Source organism: Brachionichthys hirsutus, unplaced genomic scaffold, assembly GCF_040956055.1.
Source record: "Brachionichthys hirsutus isolate HB-005 unplaced genomic scaffold, CSIRO-AGI_Bhir_v1 contig_257, whole genome shotgun sequence".
NCBI lineage: Eukaryota > Metazoa > Chordata > Actinopteri > Lophiiformes > Brachionichthyidae > Brachionichthys > Brachionichthys hirsutus.
The window spans coordinates 20,154-39,884 of NW_027180397.1; the positions used below are offsets into that span (position 1 = coordinate 20,154).

General features: G+C 44.4%; 3 protein-coding genes across 3 annotated transcripts; 1 reads left to right on the plus strand and 2 right to left on the minus strand.

The window, feature by feature from the left end:
* Positions 1-1,191: 1,191 nt before the first annotated feature.
* LOC137914622 (tRNA (adenine(37)-N6)-methyltransferase-like) lies at positions 1,192-3,966 on the minus strand. The gene is made up of 6 exons (XM_068758140.1): positions 3,878-3,966; positions 3,594-3,739; positions 3,153-3,327; positions 2,731-2,888; positions 1,941-2,543; positions 1,192-1,821 (listed from the first exon to the last, which is right to left on the minus strand). The coding sequence occupies exons 1-6, from the start codon at positions 3,964-3,966 to the stop codon at positions 1,586-1,588; spliced, it is 1,407 nt and encodes a 468-aa protein (XP_068614241.1). The 3' UTR covers positions 1,192-1,585.
* A 3,797-nt stretch (positions 3,967-7,763) lies between these two features.
* LOC137914621 (acidic leucine-rich nuclear phosphoprotein 32 family member B-like) lies at positions 7,764-12,327 on the plus strand. The gene is made up of 7 exons (XM_068758138.1): positions 7,764-8,380; positions 10,545-10,694; positions 10,781-10,903; positions 11,153-11,381; positions 11,575-11,690; positions 11,778-11,832; positions 11,942-12,327. The coding sequence occupies exons 1-7, from the start codon at positions 8,327-8,329 to the stop codon at positions 12,022-12,024; spliced, it is 810 nt and encodes a 269-aa protein (XP_068614239.1). The 5' UTR covers positions 7,764-8,326; the 3' UTR covers positions 12,025-12,327.
* Positions 12,328-14,734: 2,407 nt separating this feature from the next.
* Positions 14,735-19,529, minus strand: LOC137914620 (coronin-2B-like). The gene is made up of 11 exons (XM_068758137.1): positions 19,329-19,529; positions 18,612-18,728; positions 18,340-18,489; positions 17,625-17,804; positions 17,363-17,479; positions 16,796-16,900; positions 16,620-16,716; positions 15,715-15,827; positions 15,541-15,631; positions 15,091-15,353; positions 14,735-14,872 (listed from the first exon to the last, which is right to left on the minus strand). The coding sequence occupies exons 1-11, from the start codon at positions 19,527-19,529 to the stop codon at positions 14,735-14,737; spliced, it is 1,572 nt and encodes a 523-aa protein (XP_068614238.1).
* Positions 19,530-19,731: the final 202 nt, after the last annotated feature.

Sequence of the window (19,731 nt, forward strand, 5' to 3'; positions counted from 1 at the left end):
AAAGCTGAAGGGTCAGTATCTTCATCCTTGTTTTCTGCACAGCTGATAGTTGGCTCGTCATCATCTTGAACGTGATCCTGTGTATTGGAGGTTTGTACGCCGTCGTTAGGCCGGAGACGGCAGATGACCTGGTCAGCAGGCGTCTCTGGATCTCTCACATCACTGGTTTGTATCACTGTGGTGGGTGGAGGGGATTCTGAGTGAGCTTCTGGGTCACACGGAGGCGCATCCTCCTGTTGATTACAAGGCATGAAGTTTAAAAGGTCAACAATGAATTTCAAATTATTCGAATATTTCAAAAATATTACTATAAACCCACCTTTGTCATTTTCACAGCTTCTGCACTGAGGAGCGATTTTGGCTTCAGCCTCGATGACAGGTATAAAATGTCATTCTCCAGACATCTCAGAGGGGTATGCTCCCCACATCTGGTCAAAGGCTATCAATCAAAAATAATATTATTCATTTGTCCAGTCAGAATTTAACAACACACACTGAAAATAGGACAACAAGGATCTTACCAAGCGTTCCCCACCGGAACTCAACTTCTTGGAGGACATCAATCTGGAATACTAGAAACCCTACCAACAGCTGCAACTGATGCCAAAATTATGTGTTATTTAATATTAGGAAAATATATGACAGACAGTCCCTAATGTTAAGCTAGTTTCCAGATAAAAGTCGAGCTATTTAGCTAGAAGGTAATGGCTTACGTCACGACTATTGACAGTTACGTACGACAAACCTACGTACGTACTCATAAACGCGAACGAACAATATCAAACTTCTATATTAATGTATACGGCTATACGAAATAAAGTACAACATGTGTTCTAACAAATAATATTAATTAGTTCGCAGGCAGGAAAATGATGCTAGGATAATGTTAGACGTCGTTAGCTACGGAAAGTTAGCTAGGTTAATTTGAGTGCATGTACATGCCACAGTCAACTAACGGAAATATTAAATTCACCAAAATACGGATTCTGTGAAACGACCCGTAAATGCATACAGAGTAAGTAAATGTACCTTCGAGGCTTAACCAGCGCAGTAAAACGACGGATAACGCGATAAACAAACCAAAACGCTCCGCAGCCATCAACCCTACCGCGGTTCATTCAAAACACAAGCATCAGCTCAGCTATTGGTTCATTCTTCTTCTTCGTTTATTTGTTCGCACAATGGGCTGACGAGGCGCGTAAAGCGCACCACTACCACCAACAGGAAATGAATGTCACTACACTAAATTCTTAGTAAATAACACCTTGAACAATGTTTTTCTCGTGCGGCTAGACAACTTTATTTCTTTATTTTTTGAAACTTAACATAAAATTAACCCTTCCCTTATTTTTTGCGTCATCTACAGAGTTTGTAAACATCAACAACCCTTCTTCTGTTCATTTGTCTCGAGTCGTAATAAATCTGCAAATCAAAGCAAATAAAATAGTTTCACTCTTTATGCTTCTTTCATCTCTTTAAGATTTCATTTGATATTCCACAAAGATATATCTGACACCACCAGCAAAGGTAAACATCGTAAATCAGTTGTTTTTTAAATCTGCAAAACGTTGACTGGGAAAGTCCGTCAGACTGAAGCAATATGTGGCTCAACTGCTCGGACCTGCAGCACTTCAACAAAGCCTTGTCCGAACCAGCAGGTGACGTCGGCTGTGTCCAGGGTAAAGAAGAAAAGCCTGTCTCTGCAGCGCGTCCTCCTGTAGACGGACCGTGGGTCTGCTGAAAGCACCCCTGTGATGGCAGCGGCGGCCTCCTCTGGACTGCGCAGAAACTTGAACCTTGGTCTGCCACTCTGAGAGAATCCTGCGAGACAAGTAGCAGCTCTCCTATGAATGACTGTTTTGTCATTTGGCATGTTTTTATATTCATATTTCCTAACAGCGCCCTCTTGTGGACAAAGGCCCAGCATCTGTCTGACTCACCTGGCATGTCTGCGGGAAGGAATTCCGCCAATTCCCTCTGAGCCTGTGGGGTGAAGCGCACCTCCAGGCTTCCCACAGGAGGAGCATTTATCCAATCAGCAATGGTGCTGTAGGCCTCCTTTCCATAGCAAGGGCGGTGCATTATGGACTCTGATTTTTCAGTTTTGTCAGAATCTGAAACTTGATCTCGACTCTCACAATTCACCTGGAAAACGTCAGCTTGGGCCACATAAGCTTTAGCCTCGTGCAGCACACTGTGGAAGTGCTTGGGGAGCGAATAAGGAGCGCTGATCTCAGACGGACGTGCTGTTGGAATACCAGTTTCTCCTTTTGACAGGAGACTCCCCACATCATTGGCATCAGTTCGTTTGCTGTGAAGATCTGACTGACCATCTGTTTCTGAGTCCTCTCGGAGGTCCAACATGGCCGCTGTGCCATTTTGGGCCACAGAAGTCGCCTTTTGCTGCTCTGTGTTTGAGTCAAAAGGCTCCGAGGCTCTGCTCCTCCTGGTTTGTGGGGAGTCGTACTCTGGGATGTAAGGTTTGATGTCTAGGACTGGGGTGCCGTCGATCATGTCAATGTCTGACAGATGTATTGTATCACCTAGAAAATAAAGGTGGGAAAACATTTGTTTCTGTCAAGCAGATTCAATGGTTGAGGCTAAACGTTCGAGCTGGACATTCAGAATTATGCTGGCCAAAGACAGACGATGTCGTAAATGAATGCAGACTCTAATAGAGCATTTAAACACAGCCACATTGTACTTACTTTCTACAGTATTGTGACTCACCTACAATTTCATCGAGGCGAGCTAAAGTTAGGCCCAGGGCATTCGGGCGGTGTGGGCTGCGTGTCGAGTACACACCGACTCGGTGACCATCCAGTCTGGGAGGCTTTACTTTGGCTTTGTAACTCAAGTGTCCATTTTTGTGGAAGAGAAAAATGACCCTGTGGAGGTATGGAATTAAACTGTGTGCTAAACAGTGAAATTAATTCTGTGAAAGGGTTCTCATTTTAGCAATAAAAGGTAGGTTTCAATAGATTAAAAAAAGCAGCATTCTGCATATTGAACCAACAACCAAACAACCCATGAATCAATTTTTGTCATTTTCCACACATACTACTTGGAATACAGCAATTAGGCTTTTTTTTAATTCAAATATTTAGGCCGATACCGACCCCGAACCACCGATTAAGACATGCATGACCTACCAGACATGCGAGTAGTGCTCCAGGCCCACCAGCGCATGTTCAGGGTTATTGAAGACGCTCTGCTGGATGCACAGTTGTGCTCTTGAGGGGCCACAAACGGACGGCTGTCTGGGGGTACCGTTCTTCACAGAAAAACAGGAACTGATGTAACCAATAGGGGCTGTCCGAATGTTTCCTGGAAACACACAAACAGATTCGCTTGTCTACCTCATTTTCAGATCATTTAAAAATAACACTTTCTTCCATCTCTTGTAAAACACAGCACATACAGACATGGACTGTCATCACTCACTTTACCATTCATGTTCAGCACATTTGGGACAGTGAATAAGGTATTTTCTCTTGTGATGCGGTATAAACTGAACAATAAATACTGTTTTTACTCTGTAGGTGGGAATTTATCTTCATTTCTACTGAGGAGGCCTCATAACGGTGAAGGACCTTTTTCCAGCACAGCCTGTGATGACACTAGAGGAGGCAGCGTTGTCTGCTCTTGGTCGGGTCCCCAGTGTCCGACCTTGGACACAGCAGACTGGATGGATATCATGTGTTTGCGGTGAGCTCTGGTTGCATTGTCCAACATCTGCCTGTGGAAGGGGGGGGTGAAAACCAGCGGGGGTCATACCAAAGCTAATACAAGTCACGGGGGGGGAAGATCCAACGCGGATCAAGACGATGACTATAAATATAAATGCGTTCTGATGCGTCTTTCGTAGCGAACGTACCTCAGGTTCTTGATTTCTCTTCTCATCACAGAAACCTGCTGATTTAGTTTATTAACCCGTTCACTGCCGCAGTCACACAGAGGACTCATCTTACTGCTATAAAGGCAGACAAAAAAGAACCGTATTTTAGCTCGTTGCTAAACAAACTCGCTGACAAAACGCGTGAGTTCCCGGATGCGGAAGCATATGCTTGACTTCCGGTTAGGGAGCGTCACATGACAAGCGAGCGCGCGAGCGCAGCCTGAGGAACTCGATGTGAGGATTTGCAGCAAGTTGTTGACTTTGTTATACTTTATTTAAAATGTAGAACGCTTCTTTGGAAATATGCGAAATATGCCTTAAGTATTTTTAAATTATATTTTGTAAATTATGGGACATTTTCAAGTACCGGTAGTTAGTCTGTGATAACCAAGGTAATAACAACACCATTCATTAGATGTGGGAAGCAAATTTTATTAAATGAAAAGAATTGTAAAAAAAAATTCAATCAAAGAGACCCATGATTAAATTATAGAATTGCTATTGATTTATATATATTTTTGTTTTAGATGAAATCAGGCAAATTGCTGTTTTTATTTATTTATTTATTTATGTAACTGCATTACTAAATGCAAAACCAAAAAGAGAAACCACAAACCACAATAAATACGCATACAGGTTTGGTTGCATTCATACATATGTCAAAAAATAAATGCTAAACATTTTTATTCTCTTCAACCAACAAGCTGGTAACCAGAAAAATCGATACAAACTGTAACAAAATGATGTAGTCTTGTATTTATGTTCATGAACGAGGCAGTATTGGAACATTTTAGAGAATTATAATTAATTTCCTGGGAGATATTCTCGTGAAGGTGGCAGCGAGGACAAGGTGGGAACTGACATTTTGTTTTGCTCGGGTACACTGAACGATGACATCTCACTCAAATCTAAAAGAGACAGGATAAAGTTAGTTATAACACCTTATATCAGGCAAGGGATCAGGTTTCAGAATTTTCACACCATTCTATCATGTTAATTTCCTCCTTATTACCATCAGCGGCTCCTTTTTCTTCAGATAGCAAAATGTCTGCCTCTTCATCTTGACTCAAGTCCTCAATCATGGCCTGGTTAAGAGCCTCCCTGCTTGCAGACTCTTCATACAGGGCTCCTACCTGACAAGAGGCGTCGTGGGGAGCAGGAGGTGCAACAAGAACAGGCACTTGGGTCAAGTTGGCAACTGGAACAGCATCTGGAGCTGGATCGAAAGCTGGAACCAAGTCCCGAACAGGGACTGGAGCAATGTCTAGATCTTTGATGGCAGCTGGAGCAGAGATTGAGGGTGAAAACAGGGCTGGAGTTGGGTTCACTGACGGTGGAGGAGTGACTGAAGAAGCAAAGATGGGGTTTTGGACAGATTCAAAAACTGGCAGAGGAGGAGGGGCAGTGAGGACAGATGGCGGTTGTGATTCTGTAGCAGGCAAGAAGGTTGGTGGAGCAGCGATAACCTCTGGGGAGTCAGACACCGGCGCTACCGCAGGCTCCTCCTGAATGACAGTTATCTCTGGTGTGGGTTCAGTCTTCCTGGGTCGCCCCCTCTTTTTGGTGCCACTCCTATTCTGAACTCTTGGCCTTTTTCGCGGAATCTCCACCCTGAAAGAGCACAAAGCCATTTCAATCGACGTCAGTAAAGGCAGACATTGCTATTGGCTTATTTTGAGACTTTTGTAAAGCTAATAGTACAAAGTCCATGACCTGGATCTCGGGCGTCAATAGAAACATCAGAGCAACCTTTGGTTTTTCTCTTGCTTCACATTCAATATAAAGCAGAGCAGAGATAAGCAGCTGATAATGTTTTCACAGTATTTTATTGTACAAACATTGGTAATAAAGCTTTCCTAAATCTTCCTGACCAATATCCTCAATCTGTATGTAATATGTAAACTCATGTTCTATACATTTACCCAAAAACCCACTGGTTAGTTTCCTTCTCTTCTGCTTCGGCCTTTCTCTTTCTCAGGAGATCCCTGTCCCTGAGTCGTCGACGGATCCCACCTAGAAAAAACCCACAGAAACATTTTCAGAAAAATAGCAACATTTAACGGCGGTAGAAATGAAAAAAAATTAAACAGAATTTATTCACATGACATGAATAATGGCAGGTCAAGAGACTTCAAAGACCCCGGAAGGTTTTGGAAGCAAATATTTCCACTCTTGGGGAGTAGCTACAGCTTATAGTGTGACGACAAGATTCCACTCTGAGTTTGCTTAAGATACAAAAAGAAAAAGGCACAGTATCACAAATGAATGAGTATTTCATTCAACCCATAGTTTAGATTTATGAAAAGTCATGAAGGCAAAAATTAAATAAGAAATATTGAAAAGCCGACCTTGGTCCTCATTTGGATTTTTATATTCCACCTCTTGTTCCTCCTCTTGCAGCAGCTCCTCCATTCTGAGTGCTGCTATGAATGAATTCAGCTCATTGACGGCGGGCCGGCACAGAAAAGACGAGGGAATAACATCTGACTGCTTTCTAATTCCCACCCCTAAGTGAATTATCCGGTTAACCATTACCACAGTGCTGGAGTTTGGGCTTATCATATTTGTAAAGCTGGACAAGTTAGTACAGCAGCGAGAGGGAGAACAAACCCGCCCTCCCAAAAAAAAAGAATGGTGTTGGTGGTCACAAAATAGTCAGTGTTAATCTAAATGTTGAATATGAAAGACATTTTCCAAACATCTTCATGATATTTCTGCATAATAAATACAAAAAAACAGATTTTTTTCTAATATTCTTTTTTCTAATGTGTTATAACATACTTAACATGGTAAAAAGCTGTTAAATGAAATAAGAAATCCTGTCTCGGAGCTGGGACATACCCGTCTTATCTCACAGACGGAGAGCTGCTAGGCACGGGGTGTGTTCTCAATCTTCTCACAGCACATTGAGTTATAGTTATTCCTGCGTTTCAGCTACTCGGGGAGAGAAGCTGGCCGGCAGAGCAAATGTTTATATTTCATTCCTGTCTGTACCGATGCAGCTTCTAGCGATTAGCACCATTTCTAAGCTGAGAGTGGGAATTTCAACTCAATTATTGTCAAATAAAAAAACACCGTCTTTCAAAGCCATTAAAATGACAAGATTTATAATCTCACTGGACAAAGCACACAGTACCAATATTCTATTGTTAGATTTGAGATCACACACAGTCTCAATAAAGGAAAGCTGGTTTAAAGCGTGCAGGCTGCACATGTAAGTGGCAAAAATCAAAAACCAAGAATGGGTGTATTAATATAAATTCAAGTTTGACAGCTATAAACAGAAAATGTCGTTACTCACACACCCTTCCCTTGGAACAGTGAAACTGAAGCCTGAGGAATGGCCATAGCAGATAATTCAGTGCCATCTGCTGGTGAGTGTAATTATTCATATTGAATAGCCAGCATATAACATGCACAAAATCCAGACTATTTGGATAGTCTGGCCTGGACACAGATCTTTAGCTACATCCTGGATCCTCAGTTGAATTTGTTCACCTTTTAATCATAATGCATAAACACTAATCTTAATTTTAGAAAGATTTTTAAAAAAATGCTAATTTATATTTGAATTCATAAAAAACAAGTTCCTTTCAATAGAAGTCTCGAGCCTCAGGAAGCCGAGGGGGATGGGGTCGGAGGGGAGCGACCTACTCCCCACATGCATGTACAATGCTCTCTTCACTGAAAATCAAACACAGCCCTCCTTTTTCTCAGTGTGTCCAACATGGCCAAAAGAAACCAGCATTCAGAAACCAGAAGCACAAGATTTTTTTTCCAGCCGTAACTCAGTTTATTGTTCAAAATTGTCATGAACATGTGATCATTCGTAATTAACGGGGCATAAAATATACATAAATTAATTAGTAATGCGTTTGCTTTGGAGGGAAACAGGTTTGAGTGAAATTTCTTAAACATACAAACTAAACAAATCAAACATGGGTTTGCTTTTCAGTCAAAAACTTTATTGGGCAGAACAACCTCAACAACATGACTATCATCAACTAGCTTAAAGCTAAACTGGTAAAACCACACAGAAATATTCTGATTCATTTAACACCAGTGTTTTTTTTTTCTTTTTACACACAAAAAGGCTTTTGTCTTCTAATATAGTACAGTATTTTCCTTGCAGAAATACATTTCACCACAGCACTGTTTTGGGCCCGGCCAGCGTCATGACTGCAATGCCTTTGTGGGGGGGGGGGGGGCGCGATGGGCGTTTCTGAACGTAGATGGCGCTGTTGAGCATCCATTTGGTTTCAGTCCCGTTTCCCCTCTATGGTTTCTCCTCGCTCCGACTAACTTAGCGTTTGGCTCAGTTCATCATACACAGTCCTATTATTCTCCCTCCATTAAGGGCATCTCTGCCTTTGGACGGAAGATTCCACCAAAACCGGAGAGAGAAAAGTTTAACTTTCATAGGACAAGATGGATATGGAAAAGAGGATCCACTTGGAGCTCAGAAACAGGGCACCGTCTACTGTGAGTCGTGCTTTTTAAAAAACCAACCCTTAGTTTTCAGGGTAGCCATGCTAGCCAGCCTGCTACTTTTTTTTTTTTTTTGGCTTTGCGAGTGACCTATATGGCGAACCTGATGGGCTTTAGATTGTGTTTATCTTTTATAATAGGGCGGAAAACAAAAGCATGGGCATCAAAACGCGAAACGCTTTTATACAATCGTTACTTTGAACGGCATTATCGCGGCGCTTTCACCGCCTCGCAGCCTGCCTCGGTCACACTCTGCCCTTACTGTAGCACAAATAGTGAACTTCTTTTCTTTCTTTTTCTTACGCCGATATATTAAGAAACGTTCTCCCATCGTCTTTGCATTAAGAGTGTTAATATTTTATATAGAGCCTGGGAGCCATGTTTGCTGCTAGCGTAACTGCTAAAGGAAAAATGGGGCGCTTTTATGCGCTGAAATCACATTTACAACTCTTAAAGTCGTTCGTACCGGAGCGATGTTTCGCTGGCGTGTTGTTAGACGTGCCAGCCGCCGAACACGACCGGTGGATTTAAATCTGGCATCGAGCATGTTCTCATACGGAATGATCAGATTCAGCAGCGACAAAAAATAAAATAAAAAAAAATAAAAAGTCACTTGATACAAGAGCCATTCACAGCCTTTATCGATACTCGAAATATTCTCACAAAACGACTTTCGAATCGAGCTCGGATGTTTAAAACTGTTGCGATTTGGAAGTTTTAGGTTGGGGGGGGGGGGGGGGGGGGGGGTGCAGCAGATAAATTCTTAAAATAGCTTACACATGTGTATAAATGCGACGCTGCAGATTTCGATCGTTGCATAAAACTGTCCAAACATTGAATACTTATTCAAAAACAATTCCGGGTTAGCCATTCAACAGCAGCCCCCCCCCCCAACTTCGTACATTTGTTCCCGCCATATTGCCATATCGCCCCGAAATACAGCAAATATATCGATATGTAACTTCATAACAAACAAAAAGACAGCTGCTTTTTGTCGGCCATTGCTATTAAAGCTTCGCTCGGCGTGCGCTAAATAAACGGATGCATTATTGGCCCAGCTCTGAGCGACCCATCCCGCTTGAATGACACCGAGCGCCACGCTTGATGCGTGGGCAGGCAAAAACTCGACCGTCGGCGTTTCCCCCTCTCGTCTCATGCAAGAAATAAAACCATTTAACCATCTTGAAATCAGCTTAGACAACGTCTTATCAACAAATATTAGTTTTTCTAGACGGCAGTCTTTGCTTTTTAAGTGTTCAGAGAGCCGTATCTCAGGAACTGCGTCTCAGGAATCGCCATGTTGTCATTCTGTCGTCTTTGAAGCTCTGGGAGAAAGGAACCGTCTCCATCTTTGTTTCGCACTAAATTTCCGTCCGCCCTGAAAACGACGCGTATCTTGTGTCAAAACTGGCAACGCCGGTCGTTCGCTTCGACGATAAAGAATATTCCACTTCCACAATTTAAAGCTGGTTGTACAAAATAGAAAAGAAAATAGTTACTAAGGCTGCGTTCGGAATCCCTTCCGCTGCTGTTTGGCTAATGGCGGCCGGGCGGACGGACCTCTCGCGCTGCTCCCTCGACTGCGGGGCAGCGTTTAAAAAGGGGGGCAATGGCTACTAGCCCGTAGCAAGCTAGCTCGGGGAAAATCATTGCGTTTGTCATTAGTGACTGGATTAGCAGGCCTCGGGAAGATGCTACTTCGCTTCGTTTCTTCTCGGTAATCCGAGCCCGTGGCCGCCGTGCTTTGACAATAGACGCACGCAGGAGTAGAGCGTGTTTCAAGGCGGAGGCAGCGTTTCCTTTACGCCGCTTTACGCGTGAAATCGTGCTCTTGGTCGTTCGATAATAACTTTCGTCCATGCTTTTGTGCCACAGTTGCGCAACCAGTGTTTCACCGACTCGAGCTAACTCCGCCTTCAGACCTGTTTCCCCCAATGTTTTAGAGAGAATACAAAATTCCTTTCTGTATATAAAGTCAATTTTCGTTTTTGCTAAACTACTTTTTTTATTATTATATATTTTACCAGCTGGTTTGTTTTAGAAAATGAAGCTGAATAAATTTCCATTATTATACATGTGGCTTGTTTTAAACTCAGTTGTGTCCCAGTACTGTGATTTTTATTTTATTTTTATATATATATACTTTTCTATGTTTCAGGTACGAGAGCTTATCCTTGACAATTGTCGAGGAACTAATGGTAAAGTGGAAGGGCTCACGGATGATTTTGTCAACCTGGAGTCTCTCAGTTTGATAAACGTCGGCTTGTTGTCAGTCTCCAACCTGCCCAAACTAGAAAAACTCAAAAAGGTACGAATAAATAAAGTCCTTTCACATGTTTACATAAATACCGAATGCGAGTTTTAAGTTAAACATTTCCTCTTTCTGCCTTTCAGCTGTCGCTGAGCGACAACAGAATCAGTGGCGGCCTCGATGTTTTAGCAAAGAAACTACCAAACCTCACGCATTTAAATCTGAGCGGCAACAAATTGAAAGAAATCAGTACATTGGAACCGTTGGTATGCTTTTTCTGCACCACATTTAAATGTTTTTTTTTTCTGTTTTACATGAACGTACATAGAATATTGTTTTAAAAATTGTTAACGTAAATGTGAAAAACACAAAAAGCCTCTATTCTCAGTGTCCTTATCCACCCAGACTCAAAGCACTGTTCCTAACAGGAAGTGTCACCCGACTCGTAGACACACATTGGCACATCGTACCCCCCCCCTCTCCTCACAGCACTTGTGTCTGCCTCTGTTCGACAGAAAGAGCTGGACATTTTGAAGAGCTTGGACCTTTTCAACTGTGAAGTGACCAACCAGGACGACTACAGAGAGAGCGTGTTCAAGCTGCTGCCCCAGCTCACCTGCCTCGATGGCTGCGACGTGGAGAACAGGGACGCCTCCGAGTCCGACGGCGACGTGGAGAACAGGGACGCCTCCGAGTCCGACGGAGAGGTGGACGGCGAATGCGCAGACGATTTCGAAGACGAGGGTGAGATCGAGGTGCCGTCCTTCAGGCAGCGATAGTCGCCGCCAAATCGAGAAAAGATTTATCCTCACTGGGGGCCACCTGTCTAGAGCTTTTATTTCCACCGAGGTTTAATTTGACGTTCTTGTATTTTGGAACGTGTTCTTCTATTGCTGGAATAAGATTTGTGCTCAGGGTTCACCGCTATGCATTGCAGAGGAGGAAGATGACTTTGATGAGGAAGAGGATGGCGAGGAGGATGACGATGAAGAGGAGGCAGAAGGAGAAGAGGATGTAGAGGAAGAGGATGACGAGGTCAGCGGAGAAGACGAGGTAACGAAGGCCTTTCGGGACTTCTCCGGCCCGGTCGAGTTGAGATGCTTTGTTCCTATCGTAACGTCGCTACTTCTGTAAATCAAGGAGGAAGACCTTGGCCAGGATGAAGAAGATGAGGATGAGGATGAAGAAGACGAAGGTACATAGCATTTTGGCAGCTGAATGAATCGATCCGGTTAAAGAAGCGCATAAATATTTCTGCTCACATAATGGAATGTGTGATTTATTCTTTGCCCCCCCCCCCCCAGAAGCAGAAACTCTCAAAGGCCAGAAAAGAAAGCGAGAGCCAGAAGATGAGGATGATGACGACGATGACGATGAAGATGATTAAAGAGCAAAACTAAAAAACGACCTACCGAGTTACCCCCACCAGAACCAGAACTTCCTTTCCTCAACAACTTGCACCACCTTTGTAATCAACCCCTCCAGCTCTACGCTCTTTTTATCGGGGCAAGACTGTACTGGGTGGGTGGGGCCAAGTGGAGCTGCCCCCGCCCCAACCGAGAGCCATAGCATCACCTCACCCCCACCCCCCCAGCTCCACGGTTCTCAGGCAGCCCACCACTCAGCATTCCAGTTTCACTGTCGATCCCTCTCCATGTATTCCCGTGTCAGGACGTTGGGACTGCTTTCTTGGGGGTTTTTTTTGGGGGGGGGGGGGGGGGGGTCTGTGCTTTTAACTCTTTCAATGCCATCGACATCTAAGCTAAGCCCAAACATTCACTGCCAGCCCCGACATTGAATTCTGGCTCTCTTCAACGGCCAGTAACTCCAGAATGAAAAGTGGTAGGAACGCAGTTCCTTTCCTGATGAAAGAAGAGGCTTTAATCTTTCATTTGGCAGTTTCAGTGTTTGCATAGTCAGAGTACAAAATATTCTGGGGGGCTTGAGAAATAGGGCACTCGGCATATAGCATGAGCTGAAAATGGATGGCACTGAAAGAGTTAATATTTTGAATTTTTGTTGACTTTATTTCTTATTTTCTGTTCCTTTGTCCCCCCACACAATAAAATTATTGCTATAGCAGCTGTGCAACCGGTGAGCCGTGGTTTTTAGTGTGGCCGTCTGTCACACAAATCGAGGTTGTAGCTACATTTTTACTTCCTGTATGACAAAAAAAAAACCTTTGTAAATAAAACATTAACATTTTGTGTGTGTGTTTTTTTTCCGATCCTGTCTTGCTGTTCTGTTATCCAAATATCTGCACTGCTAAACAGCAGGTAGCAAAAGCATCAAAGTATACATTTAGATTTCCTAGATGAAAAACAATTTTAACATGGAAAAAGTGGATTTACCACTGGAAGACCTTTTTGGAAATTGAGATAAAATGCAACGTTCACTTGTGTCCAGTAAATCCAGTCCAAGATAGTTAAGAGAATTCCGAATTATTTTTAAAGAGGAGCTATTCCATTATATTATTCCCATTTCCTGAAGTTGAATGAACGTTTTTTTTGTCAGAGGTTAAAAAAAAGTTCTAAGAGGAACCATTTCAGTTTTGATATACAGTAGTATATTTAACTTAAAGATGTGACAGCCAACGCATTGAACAGCAGGAAACGTGAGTTTCAGATGAAGCCAACAAGAAGCCTTTCATGAAATGGCTTTATTCAATCCGACCACATCGACCGGTAGACGCTACAGTAGACGCTGCGGCCACGTTATTGCTCCGGCGAAACATTACAGACGTGCACGTTTGAACATTTAATTCTCTTTCCCTGAAGATTTTGCATTGGCCACATTCGTTACAGGGACAAGTATTTATGCAGAAATGGCTTCACCCTTACCGTTAGTAATTCAAATACACATTGAAGTGAAATTATCCTCTGCACTGATTGACAGAAGGATGTAAAGCATTTGATGATGCAGCTGGCGGTGCACTTATTGTCCATTACGGCAATTCAATTCAATCATTCGTCGGCAGACTGAAGGTCTAGCGAACGAAGCTGACGGACTCAAAGTTGGAACAGAAGTCTGTGAATTTGGCGGGATGGGGTGAAACTCTGAAATGCTGCATCTCTGAAACGAGAGCACGATGAAACGAGTTTGGAACGGCGCCGTGTCAGAGAAAAGCAGAAAGCAATATCAACGCGTTAGAACTTTGACAAGTGGCCTTGAATTATAAGATTCAAAATATTGATTATGTAGACTAATAGTGGTTCTGGGATATTGAGGGTTTAAAAAAAATAAAAATAAAACTGCAATGTGGCTAAAACCATTCAGAAGTTCCCTGAGGGAGATCCTGTCATTGTATAGGACGAATTTTACCAACTGCCTGGTTTGAATGTAAAACCGGGTTCCTGTCAAAGCTGAATCAAGCCCTTTTAAAAACATCGCTTGCTGAATCGGCAATAACTAAAATGGTAAATTCAAGTTCTTAACAAAGTCGTATTTAACTAACTGTATTTCGTCCAAATAAATACAAAACTTAAAAAAAATCCAATCTGCTACATGGCATCCGGTTGCTGAATCGGCTCGACAGTGATTTCGACAAGTTTCCATTCATTCAAAAACCAGCGCGGCTCAAAGGGAAGGGGGGCGAGAAGACAGCAGGAATCATCGTATGGTCATCCATTAAGTTCATTCTGGAGAAAACGTACAGTAAAAAATCACAGACATCGCCACTGTAGTTGAAATTTCGAGCATTGAAAATAATAAAATCAAATGTCTGTGCCTATCCTGCAGCATCGTTCAAACGACAAGTTAGACACAAAAAACCTTTAAAGGTGATAGATAAAAAAAAATAAAGCTAAAAATTACAATAAACTTGCATAGCCGTGAAGCGTACAAAAGAAGCATGTGAAGTTCAACAGGTGCAAAAGAGTTTTCAAAGACGTTACAGCCGGAAGAGGCTCCGTGTTCCAGTGAACGTGCATGAACAAAGATGCCGCGGCCCCCGTGTGAACGGTAGAAAGTAAAAGGCAGAGGTTCGAATCTCCTCTGTGCAGCGAGTCTGACGGCTCGATGAAGGATGCGAGGTGAGTCGGGGGGGGGGGCGGGGCTTGAACAGTAAAGCGTCCGCACGAGGAGGTGAAGGCGACGCCTTACAGTGAGCTCTGAGACGGGGAGTTTTTGATGTTCTTGATCTCCAGCTCCAGCTGCTTGATGCAAACGTCCCTCTGGTTGAGGAGCTCCCTCAACCGTCGGATTTCATCCTGCTGCTTGAGGAACGTCATGCGCAGCTGTAGGCCACACACACACACACACACACACACACACGAGATAGAAGACGCGTGTTGTTAAAGGTCCAGTTTGAGTTGCTTTTTTTTTATTAATAATACTGAATTCAATCAAATTTATCATCAAGTTTTTTTCTAGGTTGTAAATAACGGGATATTTAAAAGGCAATGATAAAGTACACTGGAATAAAAGGATGCACACAGCGACAATCATTGAGTACCTCATTCTCGGTTTTTGGGGGGGAGCAAAGTGTCAGGTCTTCTCCGTTGCTGATGGGCGTCCAGCTCTTGTCGCCTGCGGCGAGGCTGCCGTCCCCCTTGCCGTCTTTGGTTCCCAGTTGGTTCTGGAAGTATCCCAGCTGTAGCGAACCTGGCCTGCTATGAGACCTGCGAGTGTCCAGCGGGCTCCCCAGCCCCTTACTCACATCCGAGTAAGGGGACTCGGCAACTTGACTTCCAGGCTTCAGAGAAATTAGCACCGGCCCTGGAAGACGGGGACGAGACGTTCAAATCCGGCTCATTGTGAGATTAGCTACAAGTCGAACATTAAACTCGAACTCAACATTAACGCCACTCAGAAAGAGCTGCGCATAAAAGCAATCGTCTCACGACATTATACATACAACATACAAATACATACAATGCACAAATACATGCACATTAATTCTGACCTTTATCGATGCCACTGAGCCACTCCTCCGCAGTCAGAGCAGGCCTGTTCCCAGCCGTCATCGGATAGATGTCTTCCTGGTACGAGTCCGACTGGAAACACACGCAGCGCACGTTCAGACAGATGCATGCACATCTGCACACGGCAAATCACACGCTGCAAAGTGATCCCTCACCCGGCGGGGAACGATCATGGACAGAGGCTCAACCAGACTCTTGATTGTCACCAGTTTGTAGAACCTGAACACCTCGCAGGAACTCACATCCACACCCCTCTTTGGCATCGCACCTGAGGAAGGACACACAGATGAGGGTTTTTTTTTCTTCTGCTTTTTCTACCCCCCCCCCCCCCGGGAGGATCATCGGTTTTATCCTGCTGAGAGATCAGGTGATCCGGAGAATGTAAGCAGGAGGTAAAGCGTGACGGCAAACACAATGACAAATAAAACACATTATGGTTTGCATTTTAAATGACTTTAACAAATGCAAATATAATTCATGTTTATATCATAATGGGGAACTAAAAAGGTGACATCGCAGGGATGCAAGATGCAGATCTGGAGCAGATGTTCAGGAAAACGAGCTGTAAATTCTCATTTTGAAACTTTTAATCTGAATTAAAATTTAAATAGTTTTATTCTTACAACACCAAGTTTCATTTTGATTGAAGTCTAGCAGTGTACTACATAGAGCTACCTACAGGTGGAACAGTGTGTGTGTGTGTGTGTGTGTGTGGGGGGGGGTCATAGCTCAGCTGCATCTAAAGACAAAAAAGCGCTTCTGCCGTTCAGTTTGTGTCAACTTCAAATTAGCCAAGACAGCACAACAAAATCTTTGTCTTCAGTTCAGAATCCAAAGCGCATGTCATTCTGCAGGCTCTCGACTCTTGCTGCAAGTCGCGTCACACGGGCCACGCCTTATTCAAATATCGCAGGCTTGCTTGCACAGCAGCTTTGCTTACAGGTGCAAGACAACAAGCACAGGCCGAAGGCAGAGTTTCTGTAGAGTAAGCATCATTTTCTTTACACATTCAAATAGGGGCAAACACACTGCATGCACGCTGCATGCACGCTGATCTTACCCAGTCCTTTCTGAGGTAGGTTGGAGCGGTACTCAGTCAGGTAGTGGATATATGGCTTTTCCGAGCTGATCTCGTAGTACCTGATATTTCCGTCACCCTGACGGAGACAGGAGAATACTTTCGTTGGAGCATGTTCTATATGGATGCGTGGACCGGTTACCATTTTAGAGACGCACCTTCCCGGCGATGTAAAGCATGTGTGTGTCAGGGTCGTAGAAAGGAAACAGCAATCCGGACGACCCGTCGAGGTTCTCTTGTAACAAAGGCACAGACATGTCATCCTGCAAACACACATCAGGATTAACAAGCGGGGGGGGGGGGCCTTCAGGCAATCTGAACTGTCATCTGGCCTTATTTTAACTGAAGCAGGTTGAACCTGCCCACCAATCTGGCCACTAGATGGTAGAACTGAGTGTGAGAGCAGGGTTAGGCACACTGACTGATTTCGTATCGTTGAAGGAATTCCCTTTCAGATGTAGGAAATTGTAACAAGCATTTATCCAGCACGTGACAAAATTCATCAAAACTCTTAAGCTTTTTACTTCCTGGCTTTTGAAGTGCAGCCATCCCTGAATGAATTTAGGCTCAGGTGTCATCACATGATCCCAAAGGTGTCACGTTTCAGCCACCTGATGCCAAGCGATCGTATGCGTCACCATGTAAGAGAATCCCAAACCTTCCCGGATGAATTTAAAGCGCTCCGTCACGGCCCGCTTCTCTCGCCGTTCTTCCTCTGCTCTCACCTGATCCCACAAAAGCAACTGCCGGTCGTTGCACCGCGACACGCCCGTTGTGAGGAGCATCTTCAAGTTACCCAGGAACAGAACCTTGCTGGTTTTGTGCATCTTGCAGCTGCCGTCCTGCACAAAGCGCACGACACAGTAAATATTTGGATGGTGAATCCGCTGACAAGGAAAACTTAGATTCAATGTTCCTTATGCTCCCATGCAAGCTTGTGTAGGCCCCAGAGGTCGGTAGAGTTCGGCTCAGGCGAGCAAACGTTACCTGCAGTAGGTTTCCTGAGCGCGGCTCCATCAGCCGGACCTTCCTGTCCTTGCAGACGGTGGCGAGGAGGCTGCCGTCTGTGTTGAAAGACATGGAGATGACAACGTCCGGGTGGTGGCTGATCGTCCGCACCGGGTTCTTGATCACCTGCTCCGGACAGTCCAGGTTCCAGATCATCACCTGCAAACAAATATCACACGAATTATTATCAATGAGTCAATCCCATCTATTTCGGATGGCTCCTGGACGCATGCCCTGGGGAGTTGTTACGGGCATGACCCGCCCGGGAGGAGGCCTCGGGGGGGGGGGGGGGTCACTCATTGCGATCGTTTCTTTGAAAACAGGCGACCGAGCCGGTTCTCCAGGCAGTTAAATCATCTCCCCGGCTGCTACTGTTCCGAGCATCGTCGGAATTCAAAGAGTTCCCCGCGTGGGCAAAGCGGGGGGGGGGGATTTATTTCCACGGACCTCAGAGCGCTATGCTTTGTAGAGAAAGAAAATACAATGTAGGAAGGAACAAGAGCAGATATTTTAAAGAGACCTCTGCCTTTAAATCTGTCAAATAATGAGGAATTTGAATGATTCCAATTCTGTTTTTGATTTATTATAAATAACTTAGCTGCAGTAAACGGGCTACTAGTGTTAGAATGTTTAATTATGTTACTGTTGCCTCCCTCCTTGTAAAGAAACAAGTCAGTCTGTGTGTTTGTGTCACCTGGTAGTCGTATCCCGTACTGAAGAGGACGTTGTTAGCAGTCGGGTGCCACTCAATGAGGCCCACTCTGCGGCTGTGGCCCTGGAGCTCCTTCCACGCTGCCGTCAGGTTCTTCTGCAAGCCACGGGGAGGAATCTCCCACACCTTCACCTGCAGACACGCAAACAGAGGTCACATGTAGCTTCACTCAGTAATTCAGCGGATAAGGACAAACTGTTCTTGTGCTACATGCAGCGACAACGATGATGAGTCAGCACTTGTCGTGTACGAACCGTGGCGTCCTCAGAGCAGGAGGCGATGCAGTAGTCGTTGAAGGGGTTCCACTTGATGTCCAACACGTTGCCTCTGTGGCCCGATACTCTGGGATGGTGAGGGTCCACTTTCCCCGTCTGATAGCAACAAAAAAAAAAAGAAGAAGAGTTATATTATTCCTTGGCTCATATGCCAATTTAAATCCAGAGGGGGAGGAGGAAGGGAGAGGCGTTCCAACTTGATGGATCGCTCCGGAGGGGAGACGTACAGAGAGGGATTACAAATCTAAACAGCACTGGGATTATTGATGAGAACACTCATTTCTGATAACAGCATCTGATGTGATAATATGCATCAATAATGTCTGCAAGTGTTGAGTAATTCCATCGAAGATGAGATCAGTCGGGGAGATAAGAGAATACAGAGGGGAGAAAAATACTGCATGCAGTGTTCAAGGCTGTGGTGAATAACCTGGAGGAGGTTTCCTGATCAAGGGATTATTTTGGCTCCAATGCTGCAATCTATTTATAATCTGAGGGCACGGCTGTCTTTTCCCAGGTGTGCTGTGTGCGCACACCTGGGAAAAGAGCAAAGACCGGAGCAAAGACAAACCCTGCAATCCTAACAAGGACAACATCAATATGTTCTCTGCAACCAGACCGAGAGGACCCTTGAACCGATCCGCATTCTGAGGCAAACGTGGACCGCGCTTAAAAAATGGCGATGGAGTTACTCACGTGACGGATGGGCAGGACCAGGAAGGCCCCTCCCCCGGCGCACTCGGTGATGACTGCCAGGAACTGTGGGTTGACGGCGCAGAAGTTGTTGTCCTGGACGCTGCGCGTGATTGGCACGCCATCGAAGCAGCTCTCCTTGGGCGCTGCCTTCCCAAAGACGTGGCGGAACTTGGAGCTGCGGTACTGAGGACGCCATGTCATCTGAGAGAGGACAGAGGGACAAGGTCAACCAAGCAGAGTCCTTACTCTTACAGTGATGGGAAGGGGTTCATACCGGTACTGGTGTGGTGTCCCGCATGGTCTTAAATTAGGTTCCTTTACTTATCAATTATTTTAAGCGGTTCTCTGCTCTTCATCTTTAAATTATTGTATTTTAGGTCAACACATTATGGTTATCGTTTGA